The sequence below is a fragment of the Pongo abelii genome, chromosome 16 (genome assembly GCF_028885655.2).
Source record: "Pongo abelii isolate AG06213 chromosome 16, NHGRI_mPonAbe1-v2.0_pri, whole genome shotgun sequence".
In the NCBI taxonomy this organism is placed as follows: domain Eukaryota; kingdom Metazoa; phylum Chordata; class Mammalia; order Primates; family Hominidae; genus Pongo; species Pongo abelii.
The window spans coordinates 53,944,554-53,958,728 of record NC_072001.2 but is presented as its reverse complement, the minus strand read 5'-3'; the positions used below and the strand labels follow the sequence as shown (position 1 = coordinate 53,958,728).

General features: G+C 36.4%; 1 protein-coding gene across 5 annotated transcripts in view; it reads right to left on the bottom strand.

The window, feature by feature from the left end:
- Positions 1-274: 274 nt before the first annotated feature.
- The window catches only part of AP4E1 (adaptor related protein complex 4 subunit epsilon 1), a 98,071-nt gene continuing 84,170 nt past the window's right edge, over positions 275-14,175 (bottom strand). For all 5 annotated transcript variants that reach the window (XM_002825448.4, XM_063716148.1, XM_054531469.2 and 2 more), the window contains 5 exons: positions 12,397-12,652; positions 8,133-8,690; positions 6,739-6,929; positions 5,005-5,162; positions 275-3,684 (listed from right to left, as the gene is read on the bottom strand). In XM_002825448.4, coding sequence (XP_002825494.2) covers positions 3,524-3,684; positions 5,005-5,162; positions 6,739-6,929; positions 8,133-8,690; positions 12,397-12,652 — 1,324 coding nt within the window. In that variant the 3' untranslated portion in view covers positions 275-3,523. The remainder of the gene's footprint in view (positions 3,685-5,004; positions 5,163-6,738; positions 6,930-8,132; positions 8,691-12,396; positions 12,653-14,175) is intronic.

The window sequence follows — 14,175 nt, the reverse complement described above, 5'->3', positions numbered from 1 at the left end:
GATAAGGACAGGCATCCTGAGAATCAATCCATGCTATAACTTGTCTGAAGCCCACAAAGTTCTCTCTGACGATCATACAGAAAGAGAAATAGCAATATCTTTACTTTTAACCAATGAGACAAGATTCTTTGGGGGCTGTAATGAAAAAATCATTCTTTTCATCCCATTCCAATTGCTCCTGCTCTTTTTAGCTGATGTCTACCAAATTATTGTTTAAATAATATTACTTATTATTCAGCTACTTAGTTAATAAAGAACATAGACCAAAAAACGGTACAGATCACTTTGTATTTATTACATTACTGAACTTTTTCAAATGACAGAATTCAACTCCAAAATAAAGTAATAAATGCCTATTAAATAATTATTCACTTGTATTTTTCTCTCCTAAAATTTTAACACAGCAAAACATCTTAAAGACGTGTGAATAGGTTCAGTGCACTCTCAGTGGCTCACAATCATGAGGCAAATACCACATTTATCCATAAAAATATAAGATAGATCAATATTTTAAAATATTGCTGACATAAAAGGAAAAAATAAAATACTACACTTTTACCACAATTATTTTTGTAGATGACAGTAGAATATTGTTTAAAATAATGCTCCTCTACAGGACACATGCTGTGCTTGGTATACTTGGCACATTAGCAGTTGGTAACTGCTCAGCTTCCATCTGCAGTTTCTCTAGCAGGACCCTTACTCAGGCCCACTTTCAAACCCTGAGCTCTGATCTGCCTGCCTCCACAGGGACTATTCTGGTACTCTTTTTCCTCCGTCTACTCTTAAGGCTTTTCTGTCTTCCCTTATATTCCCCCAGATTCACACTTGCTGCCATCTCCATTTTCAGCAAAGATGCCTGGCACAAAACTCACAAAGCTGAGCATCTCCTCCATAGTTCTTACCCCAGATGTTGTCCCTTCACTGACTAAATTATGACTATTAGGTAAAGAGAATGAATCTACCCACAAAAATAATTTAGCCGGGCGCAGTGGCTCACGCCTGTAACCCCAGCACTTTGGGAGGCTGACGCGGGCAGATCACCTGAGGTCAGGAGTTCGAGACCAGCCTGACCAACATGGAGAAACCCTGTCTCTACTAAAAATACAAAAAAATTAGCCGGGTGTGGTGGTGCATGCCTGTAATCCCAGCTACTAGGGAGGCTGAGGCAGGAGAATCGCTTGAACCTGGGAGGCAGAGGTTGCAGTGAGCCGAGATTGCACCATTACATTACACTCTAGCCTGGGCAACAAGAGTGAAACTCCATCTCAAAAAAAAAAAAAAACTCCCTACTTTATAGTCACATCTCCTGCAATGCAAAAATAAAGGTTGGTGGACACCTGATTTACAACTTAAAACATTCAATGAGTTTAGACAGAATATATACTGCTCTGAAGTTCCTTAAAATCTATTTTTCTATTATTGTTTTTAAAATCATAAAAATATAAAAACTGTAAACATTCTACTAAACATTTCAGTAGAAACCCTGTTACACTACTTTTTATTTAGTGGGTCAGAAAGAACAAAAGTGACAGCATGTTCCTTTGGGCAGACCCAAAATCATGCTCCCAGCCCTAAATCTACCATTACATGTCTCCCACCCATTAGACAGCTCTGTATGCCAAGCATGTCTCTCACGACAACTGCAGCTACCACTCATGAATACATCCTGTAACCAAGCAACAGATCTCCCTGGTAGTTGTCCATGTGCTCTCAGCACCTTACACCTATTGCTCCACACTCGACCTAGCCTCAGTAACTAGGCAAACATAGGGAAGTAAGGACACAAAAAATTGGAGCACCTCCTTTGTGACATGCTGCATTCCTTCGCAAAGTGAGAAGGCACTTCCTCTCTGTTAGAGTCACAGCAGAATTAGGTAAGGGGCGAGGGATGCTGCTGACAGAGGTAGGAATAAGAAGGGAGCTGATAAGGCTAGCTACCAGTGTCCACCGCACCCCTGGAGTCAGCACACTCATTTCATCATGACACTGCTGAGAGCCTGGGGATGAATCTGATCTATTCAAAAGGAGGAACCTATTATGCAAGAAATTCCAGTCACTTATTACTCTTGTAGCAAGGTTTCACTGTATGTTTTTAAAAGAATAAAATTAAGATGTTATATATTTTTTAATGAATAACTTAAAAATTAATTGAGAAAGAAAATACTGCTTTTGTTTTTAGGGAGGAAAACTCTTGACACAAATGACTAATGAAATCTATTAGCTCTGGGGAATCCCCTTAGCTTCTTTATCAGCCATGATTAATGAGATAACCTAAAATCAGAATTCCTGACCTGGGTGATTAACAGTACCAATTAACCAGAGTATTAACTGCAATGACTTAAAATTGTATTACCTGAATAGTCTCCATGGTGAAGTGTCAGAAAAGGTGAAATAATAAATATTTTCCACAGCACCGTAAGATTTTATAAAATACTATTTCAGTTAATGTACAACCTCAAGGTTTTGGTCCATCATTCATATATAGGCTTAACCTCTTTTACTGATAATAGTTCTGACAGAGGCCACACAGGCATAACTATAACATGAAAATGATATATTTTACTGAAGAACCTGTATGTTATACTTAGACAGTCTCTGCTTCAGCTATATCCATTAAGTACTAGTGGATTCAAAGGCCAGGAAAAGATAGCTTTGCCATTTATACTCTAATCACAAATTTTCATTTGCCAAAAGGACCTAAGTAGTAACCGACTAAAATATCTGTCATAACTAAAAAGTCATTTTTGTATCTGTTTGCTTTGTTACTGTGTGCTCTTATGGGTTTTGTTTCTATATGATATTTTGAAAATGGCTCTGAGTTTTCAAAATAAGAATAGAGTGATTTACTTTGAATTTTAAAATAGATCCAAGTGGAAAACAGACAAATTTTATAGCCAAATTATCTGAAATTATGTGTAACAGTTATCTATAATAAAAAATATATCACACATTGGATCCCCTCAATATCCAGTATGCTCATGGATCTCCTACAACTGTTAGTGTGTGCTGTGCCAACTTAGTTCAACACTGATCTAAGCAAAACATAATCGAAAATATTGACTTGCCTACCAAAAACCATACACTACATTCCAAAGCCAAAATGAATTAAGTTTGAGATTATCAATTTCATGTCTCCCTTCCATTTAATGCAGAAAACTGGGACTTGGCTTTATTACAAATTAGCTAGCACTAGAGTAAACGTGCTATAAAATTATTTATAACAAAATAAATATTTTCAGTCCCTCTACACACTAAGTGATATATAAATCATTAGCAGTTTATAACATTAGCTTAGGTCACTTTTTGAGGGACCTAAACATACTGTACAATCCTGAGTTAAAGGTTAGGGATACAGTTTTGGGGATCTTTCTTGACCAGGAATCATAAAGAAAACATATAAACCACACTTGTAATGATCCCCATTTTCATTAGAAGTACCATGAGTTCTTTTTACTTTGGTAAATAAGTTTATCTATGTAAACCATTGATCTTGACGGAGTAAAATTTAGCAGGGCTTCTGCTAGGATCCCTCCATCACCTTTTGACACTGATACAGTAAATAGTCAGGAAGAGTAGAGCAGGAGGATCTGAACCACAGGGCTAATACATCTGCATGAACTCGGCAATGCAGTAAGCAGGGGATGGATGGGAGCAGCTGACAGGCCAATAGCCCTTCATTGCCTAAAACAAAACAAAAGTGAAAAATGATTTAATGCAAAAGGACTTAAACAGACATTTCTCCAAGAAGATACACAAATGGCTAATAAGCACATGAAAAGATACTCAATATCACTAATCACTAAGGAGACTGCAAATTGAAAACACAGTGAGATACTATACTTCGTACCCATTAAGATGGCTAATATTAAAGAAAAAAACAGACAATAACAAGTGATGATGAAGATATGGAGAAACTGAAACCCTGGTACATTGCTGGTGGGAATATAAAATGGTGTAGTTGCTGTGAAAATAATATGGTGGTTTCTCAAAGAATTAAATCTAGGCCAGGTGCAGTAGTTCACGCCTGTAATCCCAGCACTTTGGGAGGCTGAGGCGGGCAGATCACTTAAGCTCAGGAGTTCTAGACCTGCCTGGGCAATATGGTGAAACCCCATCTCTACTAAAAAATACAAAAAATTAGCTGAGCATGGTGCCACACACCTATAGTCCTAGCTACTCGGGAGGCTGAGGCACGAGAATAGCTTGAACATGGAAGGTGGAGGTTGCAGTGAGCTCAGATCGCACCACTGTACTCCAGCATGGGCAACAAAGTGAGCCTCTGTCTCAAAAAAAGAAAAATTAAACCTATAATTATCATATAATCCACCAATTCCACTTCTGGGTATATAACCAAATAAAGAACTGAAAGCAGGGACACAAACAGGTAGTCGTATAACCCTGTTCATAGCAGCATTACTCACGATAGCCAAAAAGTGGAAGTACCCCAAGTATCCATTTACAGACAAATGGATAAACAAAATGTATCACATTAAAATTCGGACACATTGTACAACATGGATCAACCTTGAAGATATCATGCTCAGTGAAATAAGCCAGATACGAAAGGACAAGTATTGTATGATTCCACTTATATAAGGTACTTAACATAGTCAAGTTCATAGAGACAAGAGGTAAAATGGTAGTTGCCAAGAGGTGGAGAGGAAGGGGAAAGGCAGAGTTAGTGTTTAATGGGTATAGTGTTCCAGTTGAAGAAGATAAAAAACTTCTGAAGATAGATGATGGTGATAGTTGCACAACAGTGTAAATATACTTAATGCCACTTAACTATATGTTTAAAAATTGTTAAAATGGTATATTTTATGTATGTATATTTTCCAATAAAAAATTATTTAATACAGTCTGAAAAATACATTCATCTGAAAGACAGTCACAATAGGAAATAAAGCTCTAAGAAATCTGATACTTGTATGAGTTGATTTGTGTTCCAATTATAAGAAAGCTCCTATAAACACAGAATAGCCTTTTTATAATTCTACGAACCTATAATCTCAATAATATGGAGTCTTAGTTTCTGTTGCAGAGTCTTTAGTGCAGAAGGAAGTGCAGCTTGAGATTCTGACATTTTTACATTTTGTTTCACATCATTTGCGAAGGATAACCAGAGTTTCCCAAAGTCTTCACTTGAGATTTTTAATGGTCTGAAAATAATTTTTAAAATTAGATATATGTCAAAAACAGTGAAATGATTCTAAACAAACAAATTTCAAATGCCTCATGAGAATAAAACAAAATCATTGTAAATCTGGGTCCCATAAGATTTATGTCTTTAAACCAAATATGCTAAAAATGGTTAGTATCATCCTCCAACCTGATGAAAATACTGAAAGCAGGTATATCATTAAATTTAAAATATCATTTCAATAAATCACTCAGTTATCTCTCTTTCTACTAGTCATTCCAGTAAGATTTTACCAAGTAATTTCATAAATCATTCAAATATAATACAGAATTTTTCTTTCATATTTACTTTGAATTTGGGGATAATGGGATTCTCTATCAAAGTTATGAAAAAGAACATGAATACAAAGATCTAGCACCTTAAGTAAATTAGACCAAAAGTAAGAATTTTAACAAACACATTTTTTAAATGGTTCAGGAGACCTCCACAATCACACAATGTAAGTTTTTTGAAGGCTGGATTTTATCCTATCAGCACCACAGGCATACAGTACTGTAATAGACTGACAGTTATGTTATTACTAAAAGACTTTAAAGAATGGGCAAAGCTGGGCATGGTAGCCCTCGTCCCTAATCCCAGCACTTTGGGAGGCCGAGGCAGACAGATCGCTTGAGCCCAAGAGTTTGAGACTAGCCTGAGCAACATGGCAAAACCCTATCTCTACAAAAAACACAAAAATTAGCTGGCATGGTGACACAGCTAATTCCTGTAGTCCCAGCTACTCAGCAGCCTGAGGTGGGAGGATCAATTGAGCCTGGGAGGTCGAGGCTACAGTGAGCCATAGTGTGCCACTGCATTCCAGCCTCGGTGACACAGCAAGACCCTGTTTCAAAAAAAAAAAAAAAAAAAAAGAATGAACAAAAATGAGAGCATTGTATTGTAACAGAAGTGACATGTGGAGGTTAAAAAAATATATAGAGATATTCATTGGTATTCTGCATTCTGGGTTCAGGCAGCCTTCATATTTCTAATGTTCAAAAACAGTACAATACATTTATAAAACAAAATTAGAGCAGGTAAGATATTGTTTTCAATTATTTTGGTAACACTACACAGTGCTTAGTATAATGGTAAAAACTGCATGTTTAATAAAAGTTTAATAACTATGTCGAGCAATTTTCTTACATTTCTCTAAAGCTTAACAAACAAATTTTATGAAATAATTGAATAAAATACAAATGAGAGAAACTTTTAAAAGCCATGCAGAATCTTCAGAGTTATTTAGTTTAAATAATACTTTTTCTCACAAGCTTTTCCAGGTCACCAACCAACTCCAACCTAAATCAGGTCTCTCATTATAATCCCTCATTGTACCACTTATTTTCTCTTCATAGCACAATTCATAATTACACATGTATTTATGTAATTGCTCCATGTCTCCTCCATAGACTAGAAATTCCTCTAAGGTAGGAACTGGGTGTAGTTTTTAACTGTTATACTCCCTGGCACCCAACATAGTGCCTCCATCCAGAGAAGAGGTCTAAAAAATAGTTGGTGAATTAACAACTTGAATTAACATTTCACAAAACATTTACCTAATGAAATCTAATAGTGATAAGTTTACAGAAAATTCCAGCTGAGCAGAATGAGTATCCATCATATGATAACTAATAAAACCAGTAAGATTTCCTTCTGTAAAAGGTTTTTCTATCTGCACACTATATTGAAAGCTTTTGGTGCTTTCTGCTTCCATTACAGGCAAACAGCATCCAGGTTGCTCAGTGACCTGCAAATAAAAGTAATAAAAGTGTTGAAGAAGGAAGGGATCAATACAGACTATTACATGACTACCAATTTTCTATTTAATTGAAGTGGCACAAATCATACTAATATGGGAAGTTAATAACAAACTACATTATGAAGACAACTGACAACTTCACTCGAGAAAAATTCACTAGAACAGATAATGACATAAAATTGTACACAGGTCAAAATTATGTTAACAAATGGCATTACAGTTAAAACTGTAAATGTCCTGGCTGGTCCTGGGTTTTTAAAGATAGGAGAGTTTTCAAATAATTTTTAAAAGAATTTAAATATAAATATAAATACAAATACAGGTGTCATCTATTCTCAGTCTCTACCCTCAAGCTCTGGTGGTAGAGTTAAAGCAACTGGGAAGGGTTTGGTCTGTTTTTTTAAGTTCCACAGGTGATTCTTTTTTTTTTTTTTTTTTTTTTGAGATGGAGTCTCACTCTGTCACCACCCAGGCTGGAGTGCAATGGTGCAATCTTGGCTCACTGCAACCTCCACCTCCCAGGTTCAAGCAATTCTCCTGCCTCAGCCTCCTGAGTAGCTGGGATTACAGGTGTGCACCACCATGCCCAGCTAATTTTTGTATTTTTAGTAGAGACAGGGCTTCACCATGTTGGTCAGGCTGGTCTCAAACTCCTGACTTCGTGATCCACCCACCTCAGCCTCCCAAAGTGCTGGGATTACAGGCATAAGCCACCGCGCCCGGCTCCACAGGTGATTCTGAAGCACATCTAGTATCAGGAATTTTTGCTCTGGTCAGTAGCCCAGACAATATCCCACTCAAAACATTCTAGGTCATAGAAGAAACTGGGCCAGTTTTGTGGAAGATAAATATACTGGTCAAATCTCATTATAACTCCACCAAGGACATCCATACAATAATGCAATTAAACATACTTCCAGCAATCACAATGGCAATCTGTCAGAGCTAGGGAAGAAAGAGAACTGATGTCTGAGCACTCGGTATATAAAAATAAATTGGTGAGAGAAAGAAGTAAACAGTATACATATTTATTCTTCAATACCCTTACTCCTTAATCTTCCACTTTGCTAAATAATTTGAGAATTTCGTTTTAGTGTTTATGACAAAAGTGAAGGAGACATTTAAAGAGCAAAGGAAAAGAGAACACAAAATACACACTGAAAATACAACAATAATACCTTTAAATTTTACCTTGAAATTTTCTGCAGGAAAAATTTCTAAGTCAGCACTTTTCAATTCCAAACCACTCTTATTAGTGACTGACCAGACCATCAATAAACAATCATCTTTCCAAATTTTATAAGAAGACACTGATATAGTTTCATTATTACAGACTTCCACAGCATTTGAGTGTATGTATTCAGTAGTTTCTTCCAAAAACGATGAAGCTAAAGAGCTTTCCTTGGCAACTGAGGCTGCAGTAGACTGAGGAGGGTGAAAAATTTCCATGTTGTTATTAGCAAACAATGAAGGTGTAGACAGACTACAATATGAGAATTTCTCAACCAAGGGCAGTTCTGTGAGTGACTTAGAATCCAAAAGTTCCGAATTGAGAGAAAATTTCTTTAATTCTTTGCCTCCTCTATCGTGCAAAGTATTCAAATAATAATCGTCTTCATATGCCACATTTGACAAAGAACTAAATGAAGAACAGGTCATATTATGAGTACTGGTTGTTTCGCCACTTTTAGCTTCTTTGACTTTTGATTTCCTTCTGAACTTGTGAGAGACAGTATCTGCTTTTCCCAGCTGCAAAAATAAAACATAATAATATAAAAAGAAATCATTCTACTAGTCATGAGTTTTAAGCATTCATCTATAATTTCAAGTCGGCAATACAACAATTTGCTAAGGTTCTATATATAAAGAATAAATTAGCAAAGAATCAGAGATAAATAAAATGTTAAGCCCTAAAATCCTGACAGCTATATAACTTTGAACTATTAGCTAAATCTTATTTCTCATAAAAAACACATGGAATCAGAAAAAGAAATAAGGTCAAAAAGTCAGTCATGAACCAAAAAACTTGTTAGATTTCAGAATACTAGAGTATAGAACTGAACAAATTAAAAAACAGTAAGAAACTTAGCCATTTTTTGAGTTGCCATAGTTGTTCTGTATAAGCCTAAGTTACTCTTGAATGCAGGGATGACCCAACCTCTGTTTTAGTCATCTATAATAATCATGATTTCATGGCCTATAAGTTAGTAAGCAGAAAGAAAAATCAGTTTTACCTCAAGAATTAACTGGCAGTAGCTGACTGGAACACTCAGCAGGAAAGAATTCAATAACTGACTAGTGATGTTTGCTACACATTCAGGAGATAGAATGGCAAACTTGACATCGTTGGTCTAAACTTTCTGAAGAATGGTCTGTGAATCTATGTAAGAGGAGTGATGGTTCAAGTGTTCCCTTGCCTCGCAAAGTTCTATTTAGAATCAGTGCAGTAGACTGGCACTACTCTCCACCTCCACCCCCCCGGCGGGGGCTTTGACACGACACCGCATCCTTTACATGATTCTAGTTGACCAGAATTCTAGTTCCCTTTTCATATCTTCTCTGTCACTCTCCTCAAGCCCCAACACCTTCTTCCAACTCTGAATAGATGATTTTTGTCTCTTACCTCCAAATTCAGAAGTCACCAAATAAGAACATTTTATTAACACAAAAACAAGGGGGCACAAAAACTACTGTAGTTATTTTCAATAGTTACTAATAACTATCAAATAGTAGTTATTTTCAGTAGTAATGGGACTCAAGGTAGATGTGTATTAGAGGTCAGGCATGGTGGCTCACATCTGTAATCCCAGCACTTTGGGAGGCTGAAGCAGGCGGATCACTTGAGGCCAGTAGTTCGAGACCAGCTTGGCCAACATGGTGAAACCCCGTTTCTACTGAAAAAAAAAAAAAAAAATTAGCCAGGTGTGGTAGCGCATGCCTGTAATCCCAGCTACTCGGGAGACTGAGGTGGGAGAATTGCTTGAACTTGGGAGGCAGAGGTTGCAGTGAGCTGAGATCATGACACTGCACTCCAGCCTGGGTAACAGAGCAAGATTCTGTCTCAAAAAAAAAAAAAAAAAAAGATGCATATTAGACTGCTTGTTACTGTCCCCCAGGTCACTGATGCTCTCTGTTCCCTTTTTCTTTTTTTTTGGTCTTTTCTGCTCTTTTTTTTTGGTCTATGTTTCATTTTGGATAGTTTCTATTACTTTGTCTTCAAGTTTAATGATCTTTTCTTCTGCACTGTCAGTCTGCTATTATTCAGAAGCTATACACGCCAGAAGACACTGTAGTGACATCTTTGTTAAAATGCTTGAAGAAAAGAAACAGTTTAGCACTGCATACTCAGAAAAAAATGTCTTAAAAATGAAGGTGAGGCTGGGCATGGCGGCTCACACCTGTAATCCCAGCACTGTGAGAGGCCAAGGGAGGCGAATCACTTGAAGTAGGGAGTTTGAGACCAGCCTGGCCAACAGGGTGAAACCCCATCTCTACTAAAAATACAAAAATTAGCTGGGCGTGGCAGCACATGCCTGTAATCCCAGCTACTGGGGAGGCTGAGACAGGCAAATTGAGGCGGAGGTTGCAGTGAGCCAATATCATGCCACTGCGCTCCAGCCTGGGTAACAGAGTAAGACTCTGTCTCAAAAGAAAAAAAAAAAAAGAAGGTGAAATAAGAAGCCAAGGGTGAAAAAAATAATAAACCTTGGCCTTTCTAAAGTGATATAAAAAATTCATTCAAAATGGATCACAGACCTAAAAATAAAAGCTAGTTAAAATGAAATACATCAATAGAGCCTTGATATATGTAACTGAGAATGCTAAGAAACTGAGAACGCTAAACGTAAGAAAAATCAGTAGAGAACAGGATTCCTGAAGAAAAACAGCCATCCAAAATGAGGCATGACACAGAAGGAGCACATTCAGTTAGTCCCAATCCTGTCTGCTTTGCCCCAGTATCAGAGGAAGGGTCAGGGCTGAGAAGTGAGAGGATACATGCTAATTTTATGTCATTGTTAACTGTTCCTCCTTCTTTATGCATCTAAGTTACAACACAATTCCTGACGGAATTCAGGGTCTCATAAAACAGAGAAATACACTCCTTTTTCTACTCTTCAGTGATAGCTGGGTGAGAATGAGGGGGAATTATAAGGGGTAAGCCAAAAAGGATTTAGCATCATTAATAGAAAAAACATCTTAATAACATTTCCAATTTCAAACTCACCATAAAAAATCTAATATCACCCTGAATGTCCTCCTGAGGAAAAAATCTAACTGAAAGCTATGCACTTGTTAAATAGGCAGGAATACTTCTATACCAGCAATGAGGTTCACAAACCAGGGCTCCATGAGCCTGGGTGTAATCTGACTTTGGTGTGCTCTTACCAGAGCATTCCACTGGTACCCACCCTCTCATCACAGCCTGCCAGAACAACTCAAAAGCCCAAGATCAGTCACTTTACTGCTGATCTGCAAATGTCAACTCGGAAAATATTAAGATACATTAATTATTAATATTTTTAGGCTGAATCTGTTTTTTCTTAAGAGAGAATATCAAGTCTGACAGAAATAGGATCTAGACTGGTGAGTCTAGAAAAGAAAGAGACAAAGATAAAGAGTATATAGTATGGCATACCATCTGTCCTGGTACTGACAGGAATGAAGGGGAAATTTCACCATGGGAGGAGGAGGATGAAAGACCTGGGATGTCACTCTAATCAAAATTTTGTACAAGGTGGGTTCATTAGCCACCAAAAGGAGGATACATTACATGGTATTCTCAGATGCTCAAAAACAGCACCTGTCCTTCACTCCAACTTGTCATTCTTTTACTAAGAAAATAATTTCTCAGTATAAAAAGTTTAAAAATCATAATCTTAATATTTGAATATAATGATCATTTTTGTATAATTCCTTTCAGCCTTAGGTATAAACAAGGTATAAATAAAACTTTATACTCTGTACTTTTTGTTTAATATATCATTTAAGTATTTTTTCATTTTACAAAGCAATATTATTGATCATTCTTAGAGCTGAATAATGTTCTGGGAGAATACAATTTATGTAATACAATTTTGAGGAGTACTTTTTACAAAGATATATCAATACTGTTGAACGATTATTATTCACCCCCCTTCCCTTTGAGAACTGCCCCGTCCACCTACAGGGGTGAGAGTGGCTGTGGTCACACCTGTAACCTTATTTAGGGCCTGACCCTTGTCCACTGACTGGGCTACAGAGACAACTCAAGTTGAGCCAACTGCATTTTCTCTTTCAGGAATATAAAAAGGTGTGTCATTAGTGGTTCTGGAGCTGGGAAATGATGGTGAGTAAGAACTGGGGAAGCCACTTTTCACTATACATATAGATGACAGCCAGGAGCTTTTATAGAGCCAGTTTTTTTTTGTACAAACAGATGACAAAGATTCTTCCAGGAATAGAACCGATTACTTACCAGGTTGATCGTACTTTCTGATCCTAGACCAACAAATAATGATGATGCCAGCAGCTGCTTTTCTTTCTCCTCTTTAGATTGGGTAAGAACTTGAGATTGATCCTTTTTAGTTACAGCTTGATCTACATTCTCCATTATACTCTCTTGAGGAATAGGCAGAGCTCCACTTTCATCACCAGTTTTGCTTTCCTTCTTGGGAAGATAGCCTTCTTTCCCCCACAATTTCTTTATACCTTCCAGCTTCAAGCTATTTGTCCTAAGGAGGTTGATAATAAAATCAAGTCAACTTAAATAACTGCTAATAGTTACTTTCTTGAGGCATTCTTTCAAAACATATCAATGCCCATGGCCTTTTAAAAACAACTGTCACATTATATTCTATATACCAGAAGTAAAACCTTGATCTCTAGATTTTATTTTAGTTATAGCCAACATCCCTCCACCCTCCAGTCAAAGGATTTGATTTAAGGCTGCAGAACTCCAGACTTAGTTAAAAATTTCAGAGCATTTAATTTTCACTTAATTGCTTAAGTTATACAAAAATAGAACTACTGTAAATCAGTTTCTTTCCTCCATTGACTTTTCAAAAATACCTTTAATTCTGATGGGTTAAAGATGAGAAATGATTGAAATTTCTTAGCAATATGAAGGAATTAAACCTATATAAATTCATTAAGTAAAATCCTGTTAAAAGCAAAAACATCATTCAAATGTACTCCTATGTATAAATTTACATTTTATTTTTTCTTTAGTTTTACAACCCAGGAAACATAAATTCAAGTTGCCCTGAATACACGCTCCCCATAAATTTACTTTTAATCCAAAAGATTTTTCTCACTATGCACATAGCGACAGTTTCAACTATTATTAAGTGTACTTTTATCAAAATGCAATGAAGTTTTATCTAAAAAAGAAAAAAGTTAAGATTTTGGGAAAAAGCCTGAGGCTGACGAATTTTTACACCTGAGTTGAAAAAGAATTAAAATATTGTTTAGGAGCCAGGTGTCCTACCCAAAAAGCCTAAACAAGGCATCTAGGCAGTAAGTCCAGGGCCAAATTTAGAATCCTAATGTTGTCACAAAAGTTGCAGTTATGAATCTGGAGTGACTAATAAGTGCGGACTAAAATAGCCAAGGATCATCTCTATTATTCTCATATAAGAGCTATGTGTCCATTAATTAGTTTGATTGTGGTAATCACTTCACAATGTATATCAAAACATCACATAGCACGCCTTAAATACATACCAATGACCCTTGAAAAATGGAGAGGGTTGGGGCACTGACTCCTTGTGTTGTCAAAAATCCACATGTAACTTTTGACTCCTCCAAAACTTTACTACTAATAGCCTACTGTTGACTGGAAGCCTTACTAATAACATAAACAGTCAATTAATACATACACTAGTATCTATATATATTTTTATGTATTCCTGACAATCTGATTGTTTCTTAATTTTTTGATATTCCTAGGGTACATGGTTTGTTGGGAAGTTTTTTCAAATTGTCTCAAGTCTGAAAAACTTTTTCCAATATATTTATTGAAGAAATCTGTGTATTAAGTGGACCTGCACAGTTTAACCCATATTGTTCAAGGGTCAACTATACAATGTTTATTTGGCAATTATATCTCAATAACACCGGAGTTAAAAAAAAAAAAAAAAAAAAAAAAAGAACTATGTGTCCTTGGCACTTGACTCATTTAAGCATCTCTGTCATGGTCCAAAATGGCATTTTAAAAAAATCATTTCTACTACAAGATGAGTTGATCATGAAATGA